Here is a 15,690-nt window from a genome sequence, read left to right as displayed (position 1 = left end):
TCTATCTATCGTTAAGAGAATGATCATAGCCTATACTACAGTCCCCAACTGCTGCTTTTGTGCAGACAGGCTGTTGTCTGAAACACTTGTTGTTATGTAGTGCCTGTGCTGATATCGAGGACAGCTACCTCCCCGTGCATTGCTTTTTATGTTGCCTTCTGTCTAACTGATGCCTTGAGCTGTCATTATGGAAACTGAAAGGTGCGCACAATGACATCCAACGTTTTCTCGCTCTCTTTCTCTCTGTTTTCACCGCTGGTTTCTGGTTTATTTGCACTTACATTAATATAATGCATATTGCTATAGTGGCCTAATAAATAATAAGTGACGGAGGGATCATGTAATCAGATTTATAGGTTTGCCATCCAGATGATTCATTAATAATGCATGAGCTATCACTGCACATGCACACACAAACTGCGTTGCGGCAATATGCGCATGGAAAGATAACAGATGCAGCTGTAACATTTTCAGAAAGCAGACCATTTTAACACAGTATGTGTCAAGGGTGCAAGTCTGACACGTCCTGTTGTAAAATTCTTGCTGGATGCATGACCTGTTTGATTGGCCCTGCAATTATCAATTCTGCCTCCCATGACCGTCGTCTTTGACCCTTCACCATATGCAAATGCACTGCAGATGCCATGGCAACGTGTCTTAGTTATTATCCAAGCAACTTTAGTGGAAGAATATTTAATCAGTTAATCTCCACTGATTTACATTAGTTATTTTATATCGTTAACATATTAAGGAGTATAGTTAAATCTTCAAAGTAGCCTATTTAAAAACAAGTGGTGAATTAATTAATAATTGATTTATAATTATTACAATTATTTATTTTATATATCATTATAATATTTTAAATACCAGTATTTTATAACTTCACAACTTTCATTTAAAATTAAAACAAAAATAACATTAGTGTTTTATGTCTTTTCAGCGAAATTGAAACAGTAAAACAGTTATGCAAAAAAAAAGAAGAATCACGAAACAGCAAAAATGTAAAACAGAAATAGACGTTTAAAATCAACGTCTATTACTCTGTGTGAAACTTCATGAATGACAGGTTTTTAACTATTTGAATGCATAATATGTTAACATCTTTAATAAAAGCTATTGTCATACTGTCTGCGATTGTAATGTATCTGCAAACTTTAAATGTTTTGTGAACGTCATGTTAAACATGTTCATGTGCATGACCAGCAGGTGGCAGGATTTATGCCATGCAGGTGCGTGTGTTCAATCTCACTCTCTCTCTCTTTCTCCGTCTCTCCGGCCGTAAGCGAAGGAAGGACAGGCGCACCTGCATCTCTGCACTGACCGCTCATTCACAAGAGGACACTGCATCTCCACAAGCTGAATTTTCGCCTCATGGAGTTCTCACTCTTGCTTTATATCCCCGTGTTTATTTGCTAAAGTTTTGCCGAAGTATAATGAAGGTTTGAGGATGCGTTTTTTGGAGATGTATCACTGATGCGCATCTCGCTCAGTCTCCAGCAGAACACCAGCATGATGGAATAGGCGTTTTTCTCCCCTCCTTCACAATGGGATTATTCAAACTTTATTTTGCGCTTTGCGCTGTCGGACTTTTCTATGGTAAGCTTATATTTGTCAGATGTCTTATTGCTAGTGAATTTCAGCAACGGGATGGGTACCTGTATCAACTGGTTTTATTTTATTTTGGATTCTACTCAGTGGATTATGATCACATGTAACATTTATGCTATTTATACAACTTATTATATTAATATGTATAATAATACAAATATTAAAACGTGCAATTTATTGAAGTAGCTAATTTATAATTGTATAATAGGCTATTAAAAGGTGTTGTGTATGTGTGTGTGTGTGTGTGTGTGTGTGTGTGTGTGTGTGTGTGTGTGTGTGTGTGTGTGTGTGTGTGTGTGCATTTCTACAAATATAGAATGCGACTCACTATATTTAATTGTTTTATTAAATTCTGTTTGTAGCAGCTAAAATGATTTCTTAATGTTAATGTTCCCTTAGTTTCAGGTTTCGGGGTTGATCCAGCATTACATGTGGACATTTTCCAGGAGTTTGATCTTGTGAGGTCAAGTGCTGGAATCTCCCAGGTCCAGGGGTTCAACAATGAGAGTAGAGCATATCTGTTTGAAGGTACGAGTAACTGGCTTTTCACAAGTCAATTGAACTGGCATGTGAGAGTTTGCTTTTGTTGAAGCGTCACAGTGTAACTGACATCAGAGCAGCTTTCCAGAAAAAGCATTCGTACTGAGCCTCGTCAATTTAGAGAAATTGGAATCCATTGTCAACATCTGGTGAGAGGAAACAGCCAGGCAGACAGCTGGTTTAGAACGGCATAATTCCAGATCCCACTTAATCTCTCATGAAAAATGGATAAACCCAACAGTGAAACATCAGTCCCAGGAGTAAACAGGCTCCTGTGTTGAGCAGCAAGTTCTTGCCCATCAAAGAATTGTCATCCCATTCAGGAGATGCAGTTAATGAGGACAGTGAGTAGAGAAGGGAATAACATCTGGCTCCATGGCTCACTCTGAATGCCACGATGATGCTGTTTATTGCTCTAGAGTTACAGTATGATAAATAGGATCAGTTATTAAAGAACTCAGTTTCTAGCATTTCAAATTAAGTTTTTCATGTCATTGTCTGCTGGTCACATTTGTTCATTATTCTATTCTATTCTATTACTGTCAATGAGGGTTGAAACATGGATGGAAATAAAACTGCTGGATCTATTTGCAAGCAGTATATTTACTTAAACAAACTCAAAATAACACTATCTCAGGGTAACAGGAATAAAAAACACGCTGAACATAACAACCACAATGTAGCGATGAGATCAGACAAAAACTGAACCAAACACTGGGCTAAATATACACCGGGACTCACTGGGACTAGATAACAAGATAACTAACAAGACACAGGTGGCACACATGAGGGTAAATCAAAAACCATGGTAACAAATAAACACAAACAAAGTAAACTGATCTAGAGACAGTGAAAACCAACTCAAACACAGACCAAACATGACAATTACTCTATTATGTTCTGTTCATTGGTCTATACTACTAAGTCTTTGCTCCATTCTATTCTATTCTTTTCTGCTGTATGTGTGTGTGGCTGTTATACTGCGCCTAGTATATTTGAATATATTCTGTTTTATTCTATGTCTGCTGAATTGTGTTCAATTTTGTTCTGTTCTATTCTATGTCTATTCAACGCATGAATGTCTACTATATTCTATTATTTGTCGAGTCTATGCTCTTTGGTGTCTGATTCTATTCCATTCCATATGTCTGGTCTACTGTATTCTGGTAATTTTTGTAATTCTTTGTTCTATTCTAATTCTGATCTGCTGTATTTAATTCTTTTTATACTATATTATTTATGTAGTTTATTCTATTTTATTCTATTCTATTCAGTGTCGGATTCTATTCCATTCCATATGTCTGGTCTACTATATTCTGTTCTATTTAGTTTTTTCCCATTCTTTGTCTGTTCTATTCTACACTATTCCACATCTATTCTATAATTCTGATCTGCTGTATTCAATTCTTTTTATACTCTATTATTAGTGTAGTTTACTCTATTCAATTCTCTGCCATGTCTGCTCTCCTGTATTCTACTTTTTTCTACTTTGTTCAGTGTTTCTAATTTTGTCTGTTCTGTTCTATTAAATCAAATTCCATTCTGTTCATCTGGAGGGCTGTTTTAGCAGATCTGTCTATAGCATTGGTGTCCCTTTGGTGATTTATAGGTGGTTGTTTATCCAGATTGACATCCCACTTTGAGCAGTTTGGGTTAAGTGTCTTGCTCAAGGGCACAATGGTGATGGTCATTCTCTGCTTTCTGGCTCAACCACTTTTCAGCACCTTAGGACAAAACCACCAGCCTTTTATTCACTTAAGCTCTATGCTGTCACCACTCCCGTGACCTATAATGATGACAGATTTTAATGCATGCAGTAACGTTCTGGGTTTGCAGTTAGCCAGCATCTGTGTCATCACTTCTGTTCCGCACTGCAGTTCTGGGGAATGTATTTATACTGGATACAATCTACGTGTGCAACTGTACACCCATAAACACGCACGCATGCACACACACACACACACACACACACACACACACACACACACACACACACACACACAAAAGGTACACACTGCATTAGACAGACTTAGGATGCATACATATTTGGCAGGAAAAAAAATCTGGTATTCTAGGATAAGCAGAGGCATTTGATATCTGTGGAAGCAATAGTCTTGTTCTAATTTGGGCAGGTGGCACCTCCACAGTATTGATTGGCGCTCCAGTAAATGCCAGTGGGATTGCGGAATTGGGATCTAACAGACAGGCTCCGAGACAAGGTCATAAATGTGCAGAATGCAGATGAGAGACCTTTCAATGTCCGTCAATGACATCCTTGCTGTGCTGTTCATAAAGAAGGGGAAAGGAGAAAAGAGAAGAGGGGAGGATGGGGAGATATTAGAGATAATTCAAGGCTAAGCGTGCTGTTGTGACACTGTACCCAGACATTGAGTAAGTGTCTGTGGGCGGTATGAACAAAATCTTGAATCCAGTGGCGGAGCCAAAGGGGTGTCCTGGATACCACGTGACACCCCTGACATCTGATTGGCCTTCCAGGGTGCCACATCAAAATTTAATTCACTATACTGGCAGTTTGATGCGGATTGAAATTTCATTTCACCTCTTGTTGAAAGCATCAAATTTATTTTTATGTGCGGCGGCCACCCCATGTGTAAAACTTCCGCCACTGCTTATATAATGGAAAGAGTAATTCTATTACAGTGATGTATATGTCATGGTAGTTTATTTATTTATGGGTTTTTTTGTGCAAATTTAAGTGAATAATTCATCCAAAAATGAAAATTCTGCCATTATTTACTCATCATTCCAAACCCATATGATTTTTGTGGACTGCAAATGGTGAATTTTGGAATATCCTGGACACTGTTCTCAATATAATGACAGTGATTGAGGACTGAGGCTGTCAAGCTCCAAAAAGTGTTTGTTCCAATATTCAAACTAACTTTGAAATACGTATGATAAAATGTATACTTTTTACAATGAAAGATTACACTTGAAATATTGTTAAAATTGTAATTGTTGATTTACATGGGAAAACTTTTTAATAAAATAGCAAAAAATATATTTTCAAGGTAGATGTAAGCAACATCTTAATAGGTCAATATAAGCCTTCTCATTATTGTTGTTTTTTATTACTGACACATTTGGGGAGATGATGTATTCCAAAACTCTCTGAAAATACAGTATGATAATTACCTGCATAGTTACTAGAGACGTTTACCTTGGATATTATACAATTTGCATGCATACAAAATAAGTCCTCACATTCTTTCTTGTGGTACCAGGTGACACACCTGAACGAAAGACTCATTATGCGGCTCATTATGCAGGTCATTGTCTTCTCAGGTGTGAACCTCAGCATTATTCAGGATTATTCACGATCATGGAACAGAGCAGCAGCAAACAATAAAAGAAAGAAGTTTGGCACAATTGTACCTCTTCCGTCAGACCTGGTGCTGACTGGGTCTTTTAAGTGCCAGGATCAGATTCCTGCTTATTCGTCAGCTATTTGAGTATGCAGTCAAGAGGGACATTAGCTAAGTGTTTCTCCTGCCCGAGGATACGGCCTGGACCAGACGAACACTCTACGTCACTCGTTTCACTCAACCTGCATTCCCCAACTGAGATTCCATGACTCGACTTTGTGTCTGCAGTACGATCACATATTTTGCAGAGACTTAAAGGGATACTTCACTCAAAAATGAAAATTATGTCATCATTTACTCACCCTGAATGACTTTCTTTCTTATGGGATACAAAAGATGATGTTTAGCAGACTGAAAAGAAAAGAGTGTGAGTGAATGACAGAATTTTCATTCATAAACGGTTCATTTAATACTCTCATCTGCTGCATTGCTTCTGTCCCAAGCCTTGGTCAGGCAGCTTTGAGGCAAGGAATAATGGACCTATGTCTTCTGATTAATGCAAATGTTAATTTGAGGAGAGACACTTGTTCGTTTTGTCATTATAATAGGCTGAATAATTCATCAGTTGTATATGAGGGTTTTTTTTTACATTGGCTTTAAACTTTCATTACGGTACTGTTCGTTACAATGGTGTTAGGACACACTGTTAAGTGCTTGCATCATTAGTAGCCTGACTTTTGATCAATTTAAGTGCTTTTTAGATGTAATTGCTCATATTATTGCTGGCATGGATACTCGACATCACTAGAAAAAAACTTACCAGCAACCTTCTTGAAAGGTTTTTAATTTAAATTATGCCAGAATAGTGTCGACAGAGTCACATAATTTGCATCACGCGGTGTTTATCTTGCTCCCAGGAGCACAGTTCTCGTTTATCATTATTGAAGTTATTGGTTCTCTTGAGGTGCAGCTGGGCTGGGGTGTTTGATAACTTGGAGCGATTGATTATATCATAAAAAAAAACCTTCCTTGCTGAAAGGTGAGTGTATCCTCATGGCCTGAAAACTGGGAACTTGAATGTCAGAGATGAATAAACGAGCTTTTATGTTTATTTAAAAACGAACTAATATATAAATATTTAAAATAAAATATTCATTTATTTAGCTAACTCTGTCTGAACATATTTTTAACCATGAATTTATATCTTTGTACAGATGTGTTATCAGTCATTTGTTTTATATAGATTTTACATGTATTTATTTAAAGGGTCATTACTGCTCATTTGCATAATTTCCTAGCAGATAGCCAGCAGTTCCTAGCTGCTCTTTGACCTTTAAATGCTGCCATCCAATGGCGATCACGATTGAAGGATAGCACATCTGAGACGAAGTGTCGATCCAATGTGAATTAATCAGAGAGGTGTCAGAAAAAAACCTGTTTTCCTAGCACTACCCCAGAGGAATTTAATGCTGATACATGTGAACCTGGAATCCATTAGATCAGCTGTGGTGTCCTCTGTGGATTGTTGAGGTTACCAGGTTAGCTTCAGCTCACTGTTGTACAGTGTATTTGAGTAATGAAGGCGGTGAAACTCTTTATTCCTGCCATACAATAGGCTCACGGCTGCAGCTTACAACTCCCCTGAGCTTTACTTGACAATAGCTACAGAACATTAGTGTTCCCCGGTTGGCCTTTATGTGTGTGCGAGTGTGTGTGTTGCATTTTTTTCCCACCTTTTGAGAGGACTAGACCCAGACATTTCTTATGTTTTGACAGGACTGATTTAAACATTCGTCCCTGAGGAGACAGTCAACTTCCTGTGTCCGCCTTAGCCAACTCATCACCTCTCCCAGTGTGTTTCCTCCTTCCTTCTATCTCTTTCTTTTTATTTCTGTGCTATTGCCACTCACATCAGTGTCACGAGCCACGACATGACCCACATGTCTATCTACCATCCTCATTTCCTTTGAATTGAATTGAAAATTGAATTTGTATGCTTATATAATTGTCATGATCATGTTTTCTTTAGTCTTGTTTTTAGTCTTAGGGGTCGTTTACACGACACCAACTAAAAACGGAAAACTTTTAATGCTTTTTGGGGGCCTGTGTGGATGGTGCTCACAAGTTTATTTTGTATAAATCCCGATATGTGCGTTTAAAATTACATATGCACATATGCCGGTTTTGTGCGTACATGCAAAGTTTATACATCAGCCACTAGAGCTGTTGATGCTATTTGACTAATTGTTCTGAAAAATGACATCAAGAATTTGCACAGTCCTTCATCTATCTATCCTGCTCTGTTATGTGAAAAGGCAGCAATGAAATAAAATGCATGCACTGTATATGTTGTTTTTTGACACAATAAAAAAAAAAAACTGAATAGACATTATGGTAAAAAATGCTTTTTAGGTGCAGATGGTGTGGTTTCTTTTCAGCAGGGGTTAATCGGACCATGCTAACCAGCCAAACTTTGACCCCTTGGTATTTATCACGCTAATATATTCTGCTTATTCAGGATGGATGGATCAAACATTTTCATCTGTCCTATCTGTTCTGTGTTTTATATAAATATATATATTATGTTTTTAATGTATTGTATTTCTCTCCTTTTCTGTCACTCTCTCCATCAGGCTCATCAAGGAATGCAAGAGCTTCCCTCAAGGCAGCAGAGAGTATTCTTCAGAAGTTGAGAGGAAGAACAGAGTTCACTCTTCTACTGACCCTCAAACAGGAGAAATTCAGCTCAGGAGTGCTGCTATCCATCCACTATGGAGAACAGAGGTATCCATTCATCCATCCATCCATCCATCCATCCATCCATCCATCCATCCATCCGTCCGTCCGTCCATCCATCCATCCGTCCGTCCGTCCATCCGTCCGTCCGCTTTTGCTCCCGTTAAACCTTCTTTCTATTATTTTTTTTCTATTTTAATTGACTGTTTCTCAGAGGAACACATAATCTCTTCTCCCGATGGAATGTCTGTAACATTTCTGATTAGAGTGTCCACTGACATTTCTTAAACACACACAGTATTGATTCTACCACATCTTTAAGGTCAGCACTCGGAGTACAGGCCAAGAGATTCATGGATCACTGCTCGTCTTCACATTCATTCAGAACTCACACATTCCCCATAGCTCCATTTTTTTCCCTGCTGCTTTTCCACATTCCAGAATTTAATAACAACCAATTGGCAGCTTAATCTGCAGAAGTATTGTGCATGAGAACATAAGAGCTATGGCAGCAGTTATTTCCCAGAGTTCTTATAAGATTTTAAGCAACTGATTCATGATTATGACTTTTCACGAAGTAAATCTGTTTCCTTGGCTTCCTTCTCAGGTTTCTGGAGGTAGAGAGCAGCGGTCTGCGTAATGAGATCCGTCTCTTCTTCCAAACCTCAGACCAGCGGCAGCAGAAAGAGGTCTTCCCCTATAGTCTGGCAGATGGACACTGGCACAAAATCTCCCTGGCATTCAGCGCCACCCTAGTGGTGCTCCATATTGACTGCAACAGGTGAATAGCTTGAAAATAAAAGGACCAACAGAGATGGATTTGAATGCCTTGTATTCGTACTTATCAGTGTTCACTCATTGCTTTTTATTTGTACTTGCTTTGAGAATTTACGAAAGGATTATGGAGACCCCATCTATGGACTTTCCCAGAGGAACAAACATCTGGCTTGGTCAAAGAAATGACGCCCATGGATTCTTCAGGGTACAACATAGCCTTGCACATTGAAAATTGACCATAAAATATGTAAAAGTTGTACATTAGTCCTGTCTACATCTTTCTGACTTGCTTTCTGCAATATCTTTCTGTCAGGGAGTGATGCAAGATGTTCAGTTGGTAGTCGTACCCCATGGATACATCGTCCAGTGCCCAGATCTCAATCGTAGTAAGTGCATGCTCTCTGTAGACGGCACAGAAAAAAAATGCACTTTGTTTACTCACTGGTCTGGAAATGCCATTAATGCACGTTCACCACTTTTGCAGCTTGTCCCACTTGTAATGATTTCCATGGGCTGGTTCAGAAGATCATGGAACTTCAAGATATTTTAGCTAAAACATCAAACAAGGCAAGTTAAAATGTTTAGCATTGGGGTAGCCTGACTTCAAAAACAGATTGTTCTGCTTGCTCGATTTATTTAATTATACTGAGCTAATGCAAAATAATTGTTGAAAAAAAAACTTACATTTTTATTCTGTGCAATGAATTTAAATGTGTAATATAGAAGTTTATTTAATCCATTTGCATTGGGACTAAATAATTCATTTGAGATGGGAATTTTCTAGTTCCCAGCATGCTTTGAACAGAACTAGATGAGAAATGTTGAAATTAAGCATTTTATGCAAAAAGCAATTTTGAGCAAAATGACAAAAGGAGGAGGTCTGTTAGGGTTAACTTGGGCTTTAAATGAGTTTTTGTTATACTTTGGGGGTTACTTATATGATGAAGAGCAGGAAAAAAAATATTACCGGTACTTAGGATGCTAATGTTGCTATTGTTAGTAGTTTAGAAAGGTATTGAGTTAGAGATGTGTTCAATTTTATTGGGACTTCATTTCTTTCCACTACACAAGGTTTGTAGTGTACGGAGCCCCAAGAGGGACATGGTGATGGAAAAAAATATGAGATGGGAGGAAAAAACATATTTTAATGCTTTTGCTTTCCCTCGAAAAATGTTGCGTTCTCCTGAGAAACTTTGTGTTTGCTCACAAGAGTTTTTTTGCACGTAAATACAAAGTTTCTCTGGAGAACGCAAACATTTTGTGAGCCAACGCAAAGTTTCTTGTGGGAACACAAAAGCATTGACTTATAATTTTTCCTTCAATCAATTTTTTTTGGTTTGTGTTAAATGTCACTAGTTTATATTTGCTATGGTCTGTTTGATGTCCTTAATAGTGAACACCACAAGCGCTGCCTTTATCATAAAACTCTTATTTCCCTCTCCTTCTAACATTAATTTTTTGCTTGCTCTTCTTTTTTTGTATCGCCTCCCGCTATATTGATTCATCATTCAGTCACAGCCTCTCTTCTTCCTTGTGTCTTTATTGTGCTGTAGTTGGCACTTGCCGAAGAGAAGATGAAGTACTTGGATGGATGTTACTGTGAGAGGACGTGTACCCTGAACGGAGAGATATACAGGGACGATGATGCTTGGATAGATGGATGCAGAAACTGCACATGCTCAGTAAGCTCATGTATTCCCAGGACGGGGAAACTTAGGATTGTTTGTTTGGGATTTTAAACAAGAGATGGCTATCCAAACTACAAACTCAAGGGCCGTTTAAAATTGCAAGTATTTTCAGTGACAAAGCAACTAGAAATCATTCTTTTTCATTGATAGTTGGCTATTTGAGACATGAATGACTGTGCAAATTATGGAAACAAGCTATGATGTGAATACTACGTGTGGGAAGCATTATTTTCCTGTACCCCAAGGAAACATGGTGATGTAAAAAAAAATCAATGATTTTAATGCTCTTACAAAACTTTTGCATTCTCTTGCAAAAGTATCACGTTCGCCCCAAAACTTTGTGTTCGCTCATGAAACATTTGCTTTTTTTTATAGCAAAACGATTGCGTTCCACAAGTGTAGCAATGTTCAGGGAAGAAGGAGGCGGGAACCGGAGAACAATCAAATAAAACTTTATTTAAATAAAATAAACAAACAAAATACCTGCCAGCAGTCCCTCACGGAACTGCTGGCTACCGAAAATAAAATATAAATACCTGCCAGCAGCCCCTCACGGACGACTGCTGGCTACCAAAATAAAATATAACAAAATACAAACAAAAGCAGGCCTGTTCCTCTCTCGATCATCCACTCCGTCGCTCCCCCTGGCTTCCGCTCCTCCGTGAGAGATGCGAGACCGGTGTGCTTCACAGGTGCTGCTCATTAGCAATCACAACACCGGCCTCGCGACGTTCTCTCACGTCCCTCGGCCGTCCTGCTCACCACAACAAGAAATTAAAAAATATAATTTTTCCTACTTTATTTCCATCATAAAGTTTTTGTGAGCGTGCAAAGTTTCTCAGAGGAAAGCTAAAGTTTTGTAGAAAACGTAAAAGTATTGAAATATACGAGATCTTTTTTAACATCACCATGTCCCTTTAAGCCGGGGCTCTGTAATATGGAAGCTTGTATCCACCATGAAATGGAAAAAAATACAAAATTCAGACTTTTCAGAATTCTCACAATTAAGACTTTTTTTCTCACAATTGCAAGTTTAATTTTCACAATTCTGACCTTTTTTTCATAACATGGAATATAGCGAGTTTATACCTCACAATTCTGAGAAAAAAAGTCTCAGAATTGTGAGATGTAAACTCAGAATTGCACGGAAAAAATGGCTGAATTGTGAGAAAAAAAGTCGCAATTACCTTTTTTGATTGCCTGCTTCCACCACAGAATAAAATATCCAAACATCCTTAAATCATTGATTTCCATTACAGGAGAGTAGATGTTAAAACTTCATGCTGATTTGCACTCGGCTTTCGCCAAGATAAGCACCAACTAAGACGTAGCTTTACAGTAACCTATGCGTCTCCATCCATTTACGCTTCCTTCCATATGGTGATGTGAATATCCTTCTGTCTGGTGTTAATGGCTGAAGTATATTTCCTGGCGCGTCAGCACACACAACGGCTGCGATGCTGGCTCCGGGGATCAGCCACAGTGCGGCCTCCCCAGCGGATCAGCATGACAACCGTCTGGATTGAGCTGAGTAGGGTACATCTCTGGGGTCTTCAAGTGGGCACCTTCCATCCTCAGTGTTTCGTCGACTAGCCCACGACACCTCAAGAGGGCTCGACAGTGATTCTGGCGTCCCAGAGTAACCCCCCTCCGTCCCCTTCTCAACTCAGCCCAGCTTACTTACCTGTACATCAGCGTTTCTTTCCTTCTTTGTGCTTGAGATCCCTCCGGCTGCTGAGGTTGCTCCTTCCTCGTAGTTCACTGGCATAAACCCTTGATGTGACCTAACCACAATCTCCTAACCACAATCTCTAACGCCACAATCTCACCGCATCCCGACCATACGTGCCAACCCGTTTGACTAAGGCTGTCGAAGCCCTACTGTCGTTGTTAAAGCAGGTTCAGTGGCAACGGTTCCGTATGGCATACTACCTACTGCAGCACACAACAACCGACCATACGCGCCAACTCGTTTGAATAAGGCTGTACATTTATTAAAGATTAAAAAAAAGCCATATTATAGTACAGAAGTTTGGCAAGTCTAGCTGTTTTGTAGTTGTCAGTGTTGGAACGCACAAGTATTTATTGGGATTTGTTTTAGTCTAAGTTGCCTGCATCACTCATGAAATGTCTGATTCTCTTAGCTTATTTTGCTGAATCATTTGATTGTGATGCTGTTTTATTGACAATGATGATGATGATGGTGTGTGTGTTCCATCTGCAGAATGGTACAGTGGAGTGTGAGAGTATTTTCTGTCCACCCCCTCAGTGCCCTCCTGATACAGCTCCAATCTACATGCATGGAGAATGCTGTAAAGAGTGCCAGCGTGAGTACACACACACACACACACACACAGACACACACACTCAAAATGAGGCCACGCATCTATAGAGCTGCATATATTTTACAACTTTTCCTTTCTCTCCTTTTGTCTCATGTTTGCTCCTTTATCTCTCCATCTTCTCGATTCTCACCTCACTATCTTTTCCCACCCAAAATCTTTTATATAATCATGCTGCGGTCTTGATGACAAACTGACCACATCCCTGTGTTGCTAGGTTACCGCTGCCACAAATGCGAATGTCAACACACACACAACGCTGTCACACACTTTCTCTGGTATCATTAATAATTCAAGGCCAGTGTGCAGCATGTTGTGTTTGAGTGAGCAGAGCTAATGTGCAGAAGCTAATAGCAGTTTGACTGATGACCAGGGCTTTATTTAACACTGTGCGCTCTGGTTGGCGTACCGGTAATCTAACATGCTTGTTCAATCGATGCTTTACTGGTTTGCGCTCTAAATCGCTTTGTTTTGTCTCTATTCTTTTAATTTCTTGCGTGTTCCTTGTTTTCTTCTTCTTTTTCTCTTTATATCTTTCCGTCTTTAGCCGTGTGTCTGTTCAGAGGAAGAGTGTACGTGGAAGGTGATCATAAGAGCGTACACGACTCTGAGGGAAACTGTCTGCTGTTTGAATGCAGGGTAAGTAGAGTAAGTGCAGGCCGATGGTCGGGAGGTTTTCAGCAGGCCCAAACCAGAATCTGATCCCTCTGCAATTTTCCAATTCTGTGGAAATCTGAGTTCTGCTGGTGCTGATTCTACCTGGGCCTAGTTATGAATTGGAATGCCAAGCAGCATGTGAATGCTGTCTGGGTTTGATTATGAATTTGAATTCCAAGCAGAATTTGAAGTCGATCTGGTTCTGGTTATATTTGTGTTGTATGGTAAGGAATTAGAATTCCAGGCAGAATTCGATTTTTTTTTTTCTCGGCATGGTTAGGAATTGGAATTCCAGGCAGAATTGGAATTTTGCATGAGTCTGGTTATAAATTAGAATGCCAAGCAGCTTTTGAATCTGAATTTGAATTCTATCTGGGTCTGATTCTGAATTTGAATTCTAGGCAGAATCTGAATTTGAATAATGTCTGGGTCTGTTTGTGAGTTTGAATTCAAGGATTTGAATTCAGGCTCAGAAACTAGCATCTTAACTAGCAGCTATTTTAACCTGGATGTTTGACTTGCAAGAGTAATTGCATAAACACTTGTTTGTGTGTTTGCAGGATCGAAGTATGCGTAGGGTTGAGATGACTACTTGTCCAGAGCTGAACTGCCCAGAGTCAGAGCAGATCACACTCACAGACCGCTGCTGCAAAGTGTGCAGAGGTGCGACACACTCACACACGCAGAACCAACACACACCTTCTTCACTCTACTGATTGGAGTCATATTAAGGCCAGCCACCTTTGACCACTGTGCACACAAACTAGATTTGTGCTCAACACCAAGCCATGACTGTGCATGACAGCAAACATCTTTTCCAGTCTTCACACATATCACCACACACACATAACACCCCAGTGTACCGGTGATGCTTCAAAGGCCAGGTAATGCTTGACTTTACCGCATCTCTCAGTTCACAGATCGAGCCACAGTGTGCAGTAACATTTTTGAACAATTTTGTAAATATAGCAATGTGAGACACATAGTAATTTTTGTTATGTTTTTTTGCTTTTTGTTTGCAAAAGCACTCATTTTTTTACATCATGATGTCATTCAGTTTACACTTCAATGTTTCACTATTTTTTAAAGAATCTTGTGGTGTGAAAATTTATTTTTTTAAAGTACAAATAGTCCTTAATAGACCATGTATTCTTTCTATTAATTTGAGATATATAAGCACTGCAAAATATATATTTTTTATTATTTTCTCAAATTTTCAAGTTAAAATATCTAATCAATTTATTTGACAAGCAACACTGCACAAGATATCGTTTCTTTACTTGTTTTCAGTGTAAACAAGTTAAACACTAGTGAAACCGGTGCAATAGACGAATGTACAGTTACATTTAAGATACAATCTATTAAAACAAGGCTTAATAGGCTTAGTAAACTGATTTTAAGGAAAACAAGTAAAATAGACCAATTAAAACCCCATTAAGAAGTCATTTATTAACAATTATAAAATAATTAGCAAAATGCTGTTTAAAATGGTTTTAGATGGTGTATAGCCTGTCACACCGCAGGACATGCGATGTCCCAAAACGTCCCAACATGGTATTTCATGCCAATTAGCCAGGAGTAGGTGAACAATAAATCCTCCCCAACTGAACGTACTGTATAGTTTTTCATCTATTAGTAGGAGCTGAAAATTTGTCAACACATGGGGGGAAAAGTGTCATTTATAATCCATCAATTATAAATGTCAGATTTAGGCATTGCAAGCACTTCTACTTTATCTCACTCCCAGGGCATGATTTCTGTGCTGATGGTTACAACCGCAATTGTGTGGAGAATTCGGACTGCATTAACCTAGAGGCAGGAGCTTGCTGCAGCTGTAAAGAGGGATATCATGCGCTCAGGGACGACAGCGCCTACTGCCAAGGTATTCAAACTCCCACAGACAAACCTGCCACATATTTGCTTGCTTAAAATTTCTGTTTTGTATAAGCAAATAACAGGGCTTTCACAAATCACTAAATTGCCTGCAATCACAGAAGGAGGAGTTGCCGATGAAAG

General features: G+C 38.9%; 1 protein-coding gene and 1 long non-coding RNA gene across 2 annotated transcripts in view; one reads left to right on the top strand and one right to left on the bottom strand.

Moving 5' to 3' along the window:
• Window positions 1-1,257: 1,257 nt before the first annotated feature.
• nell2b (neural EGFL like 2b) overlaps window positions 1,258-15,690 on the top strand; it is a gene marked incomplete at its 3' end in the record, with an annotated part of 35,877 nt that continues 21,444 nt past the window's right edge. The window contains exons 1-12 of the mRNA XM_056244806.1: window positions 1,258-1,596; window positions 2,008-2,136; window positions 8,108-8,258; window positions 8,818-8,991; window positions 9,096-9,192; window positions 9,301-9,373; window positions 9,472-9,554; window positions 10,541-10,669; window positions 12,900-13,002; window positions 13,565-13,656; window positions 14,235-14,337; window positions 15,422-15,556. Coding sequence (XP_056100781.1) covers window positions 1,545-1,596; window positions 2,008-2,136; window positions 8,108-8,258; window positions 8,818-8,991; window positions 9,096-9,192; window positions 9,301-9,373; window positions 9,472-9,554; window positions 10,541-10,669; window positions 12,900-13,002; window positions 13,565-13,656; window positions 14,235-14,337; window positions 15,422-15,556 — 1,321 coding nt within the window. The remainder of the gene's footprint in view (window positions 1,597-2,007; window positions 2,137-8,107; window positions 8,259-8,817; window positions 8,992-9,095; window positions 9,193-9,300; window positions 9,374-9,471; window positions 9,555-10,540; window positions 10,670-12,899; window positions 13,003-13,564; window positions 13,657-14,234; window positions 14,338-15,421; window positions 15,557-15,690) is intronic.
• On the bottom strand, window positions 11,112-11,436 carry LOC130079525 (uncharacterized). Its single transcript, XR_008806472.1, has 2 exons — window positions 11,212-11,436; window positions 11,112-11,158 (listed from the first exon to the last, which is right to left on the bottom strand). It is a non-coding gene; the product is annotated as an uncharacterized LOC130079525 (long non-coding RNA).

This window comes from Rhinichthys klamathensis, unplaced genomic scaffold, assembly GCF_029890125.1.
Source record: "Rhinichthys klamathensis goyatoka isolate OS25496 unplaced genomic scaffold, OSU_Roscu_1.1 h1tg001103l_1, whole genome shotgun sequence".
Taxonomy (NCBI): Eukaryota; Metazoa; Chordata; class Actinopteri; order Cypriniformes; family Leuciscidae; genus Rhinichthys; species Rhinichthys klamathensis.
This window is presented reverse-complemented; position numbering and strand designations above follow the sequence as displayed.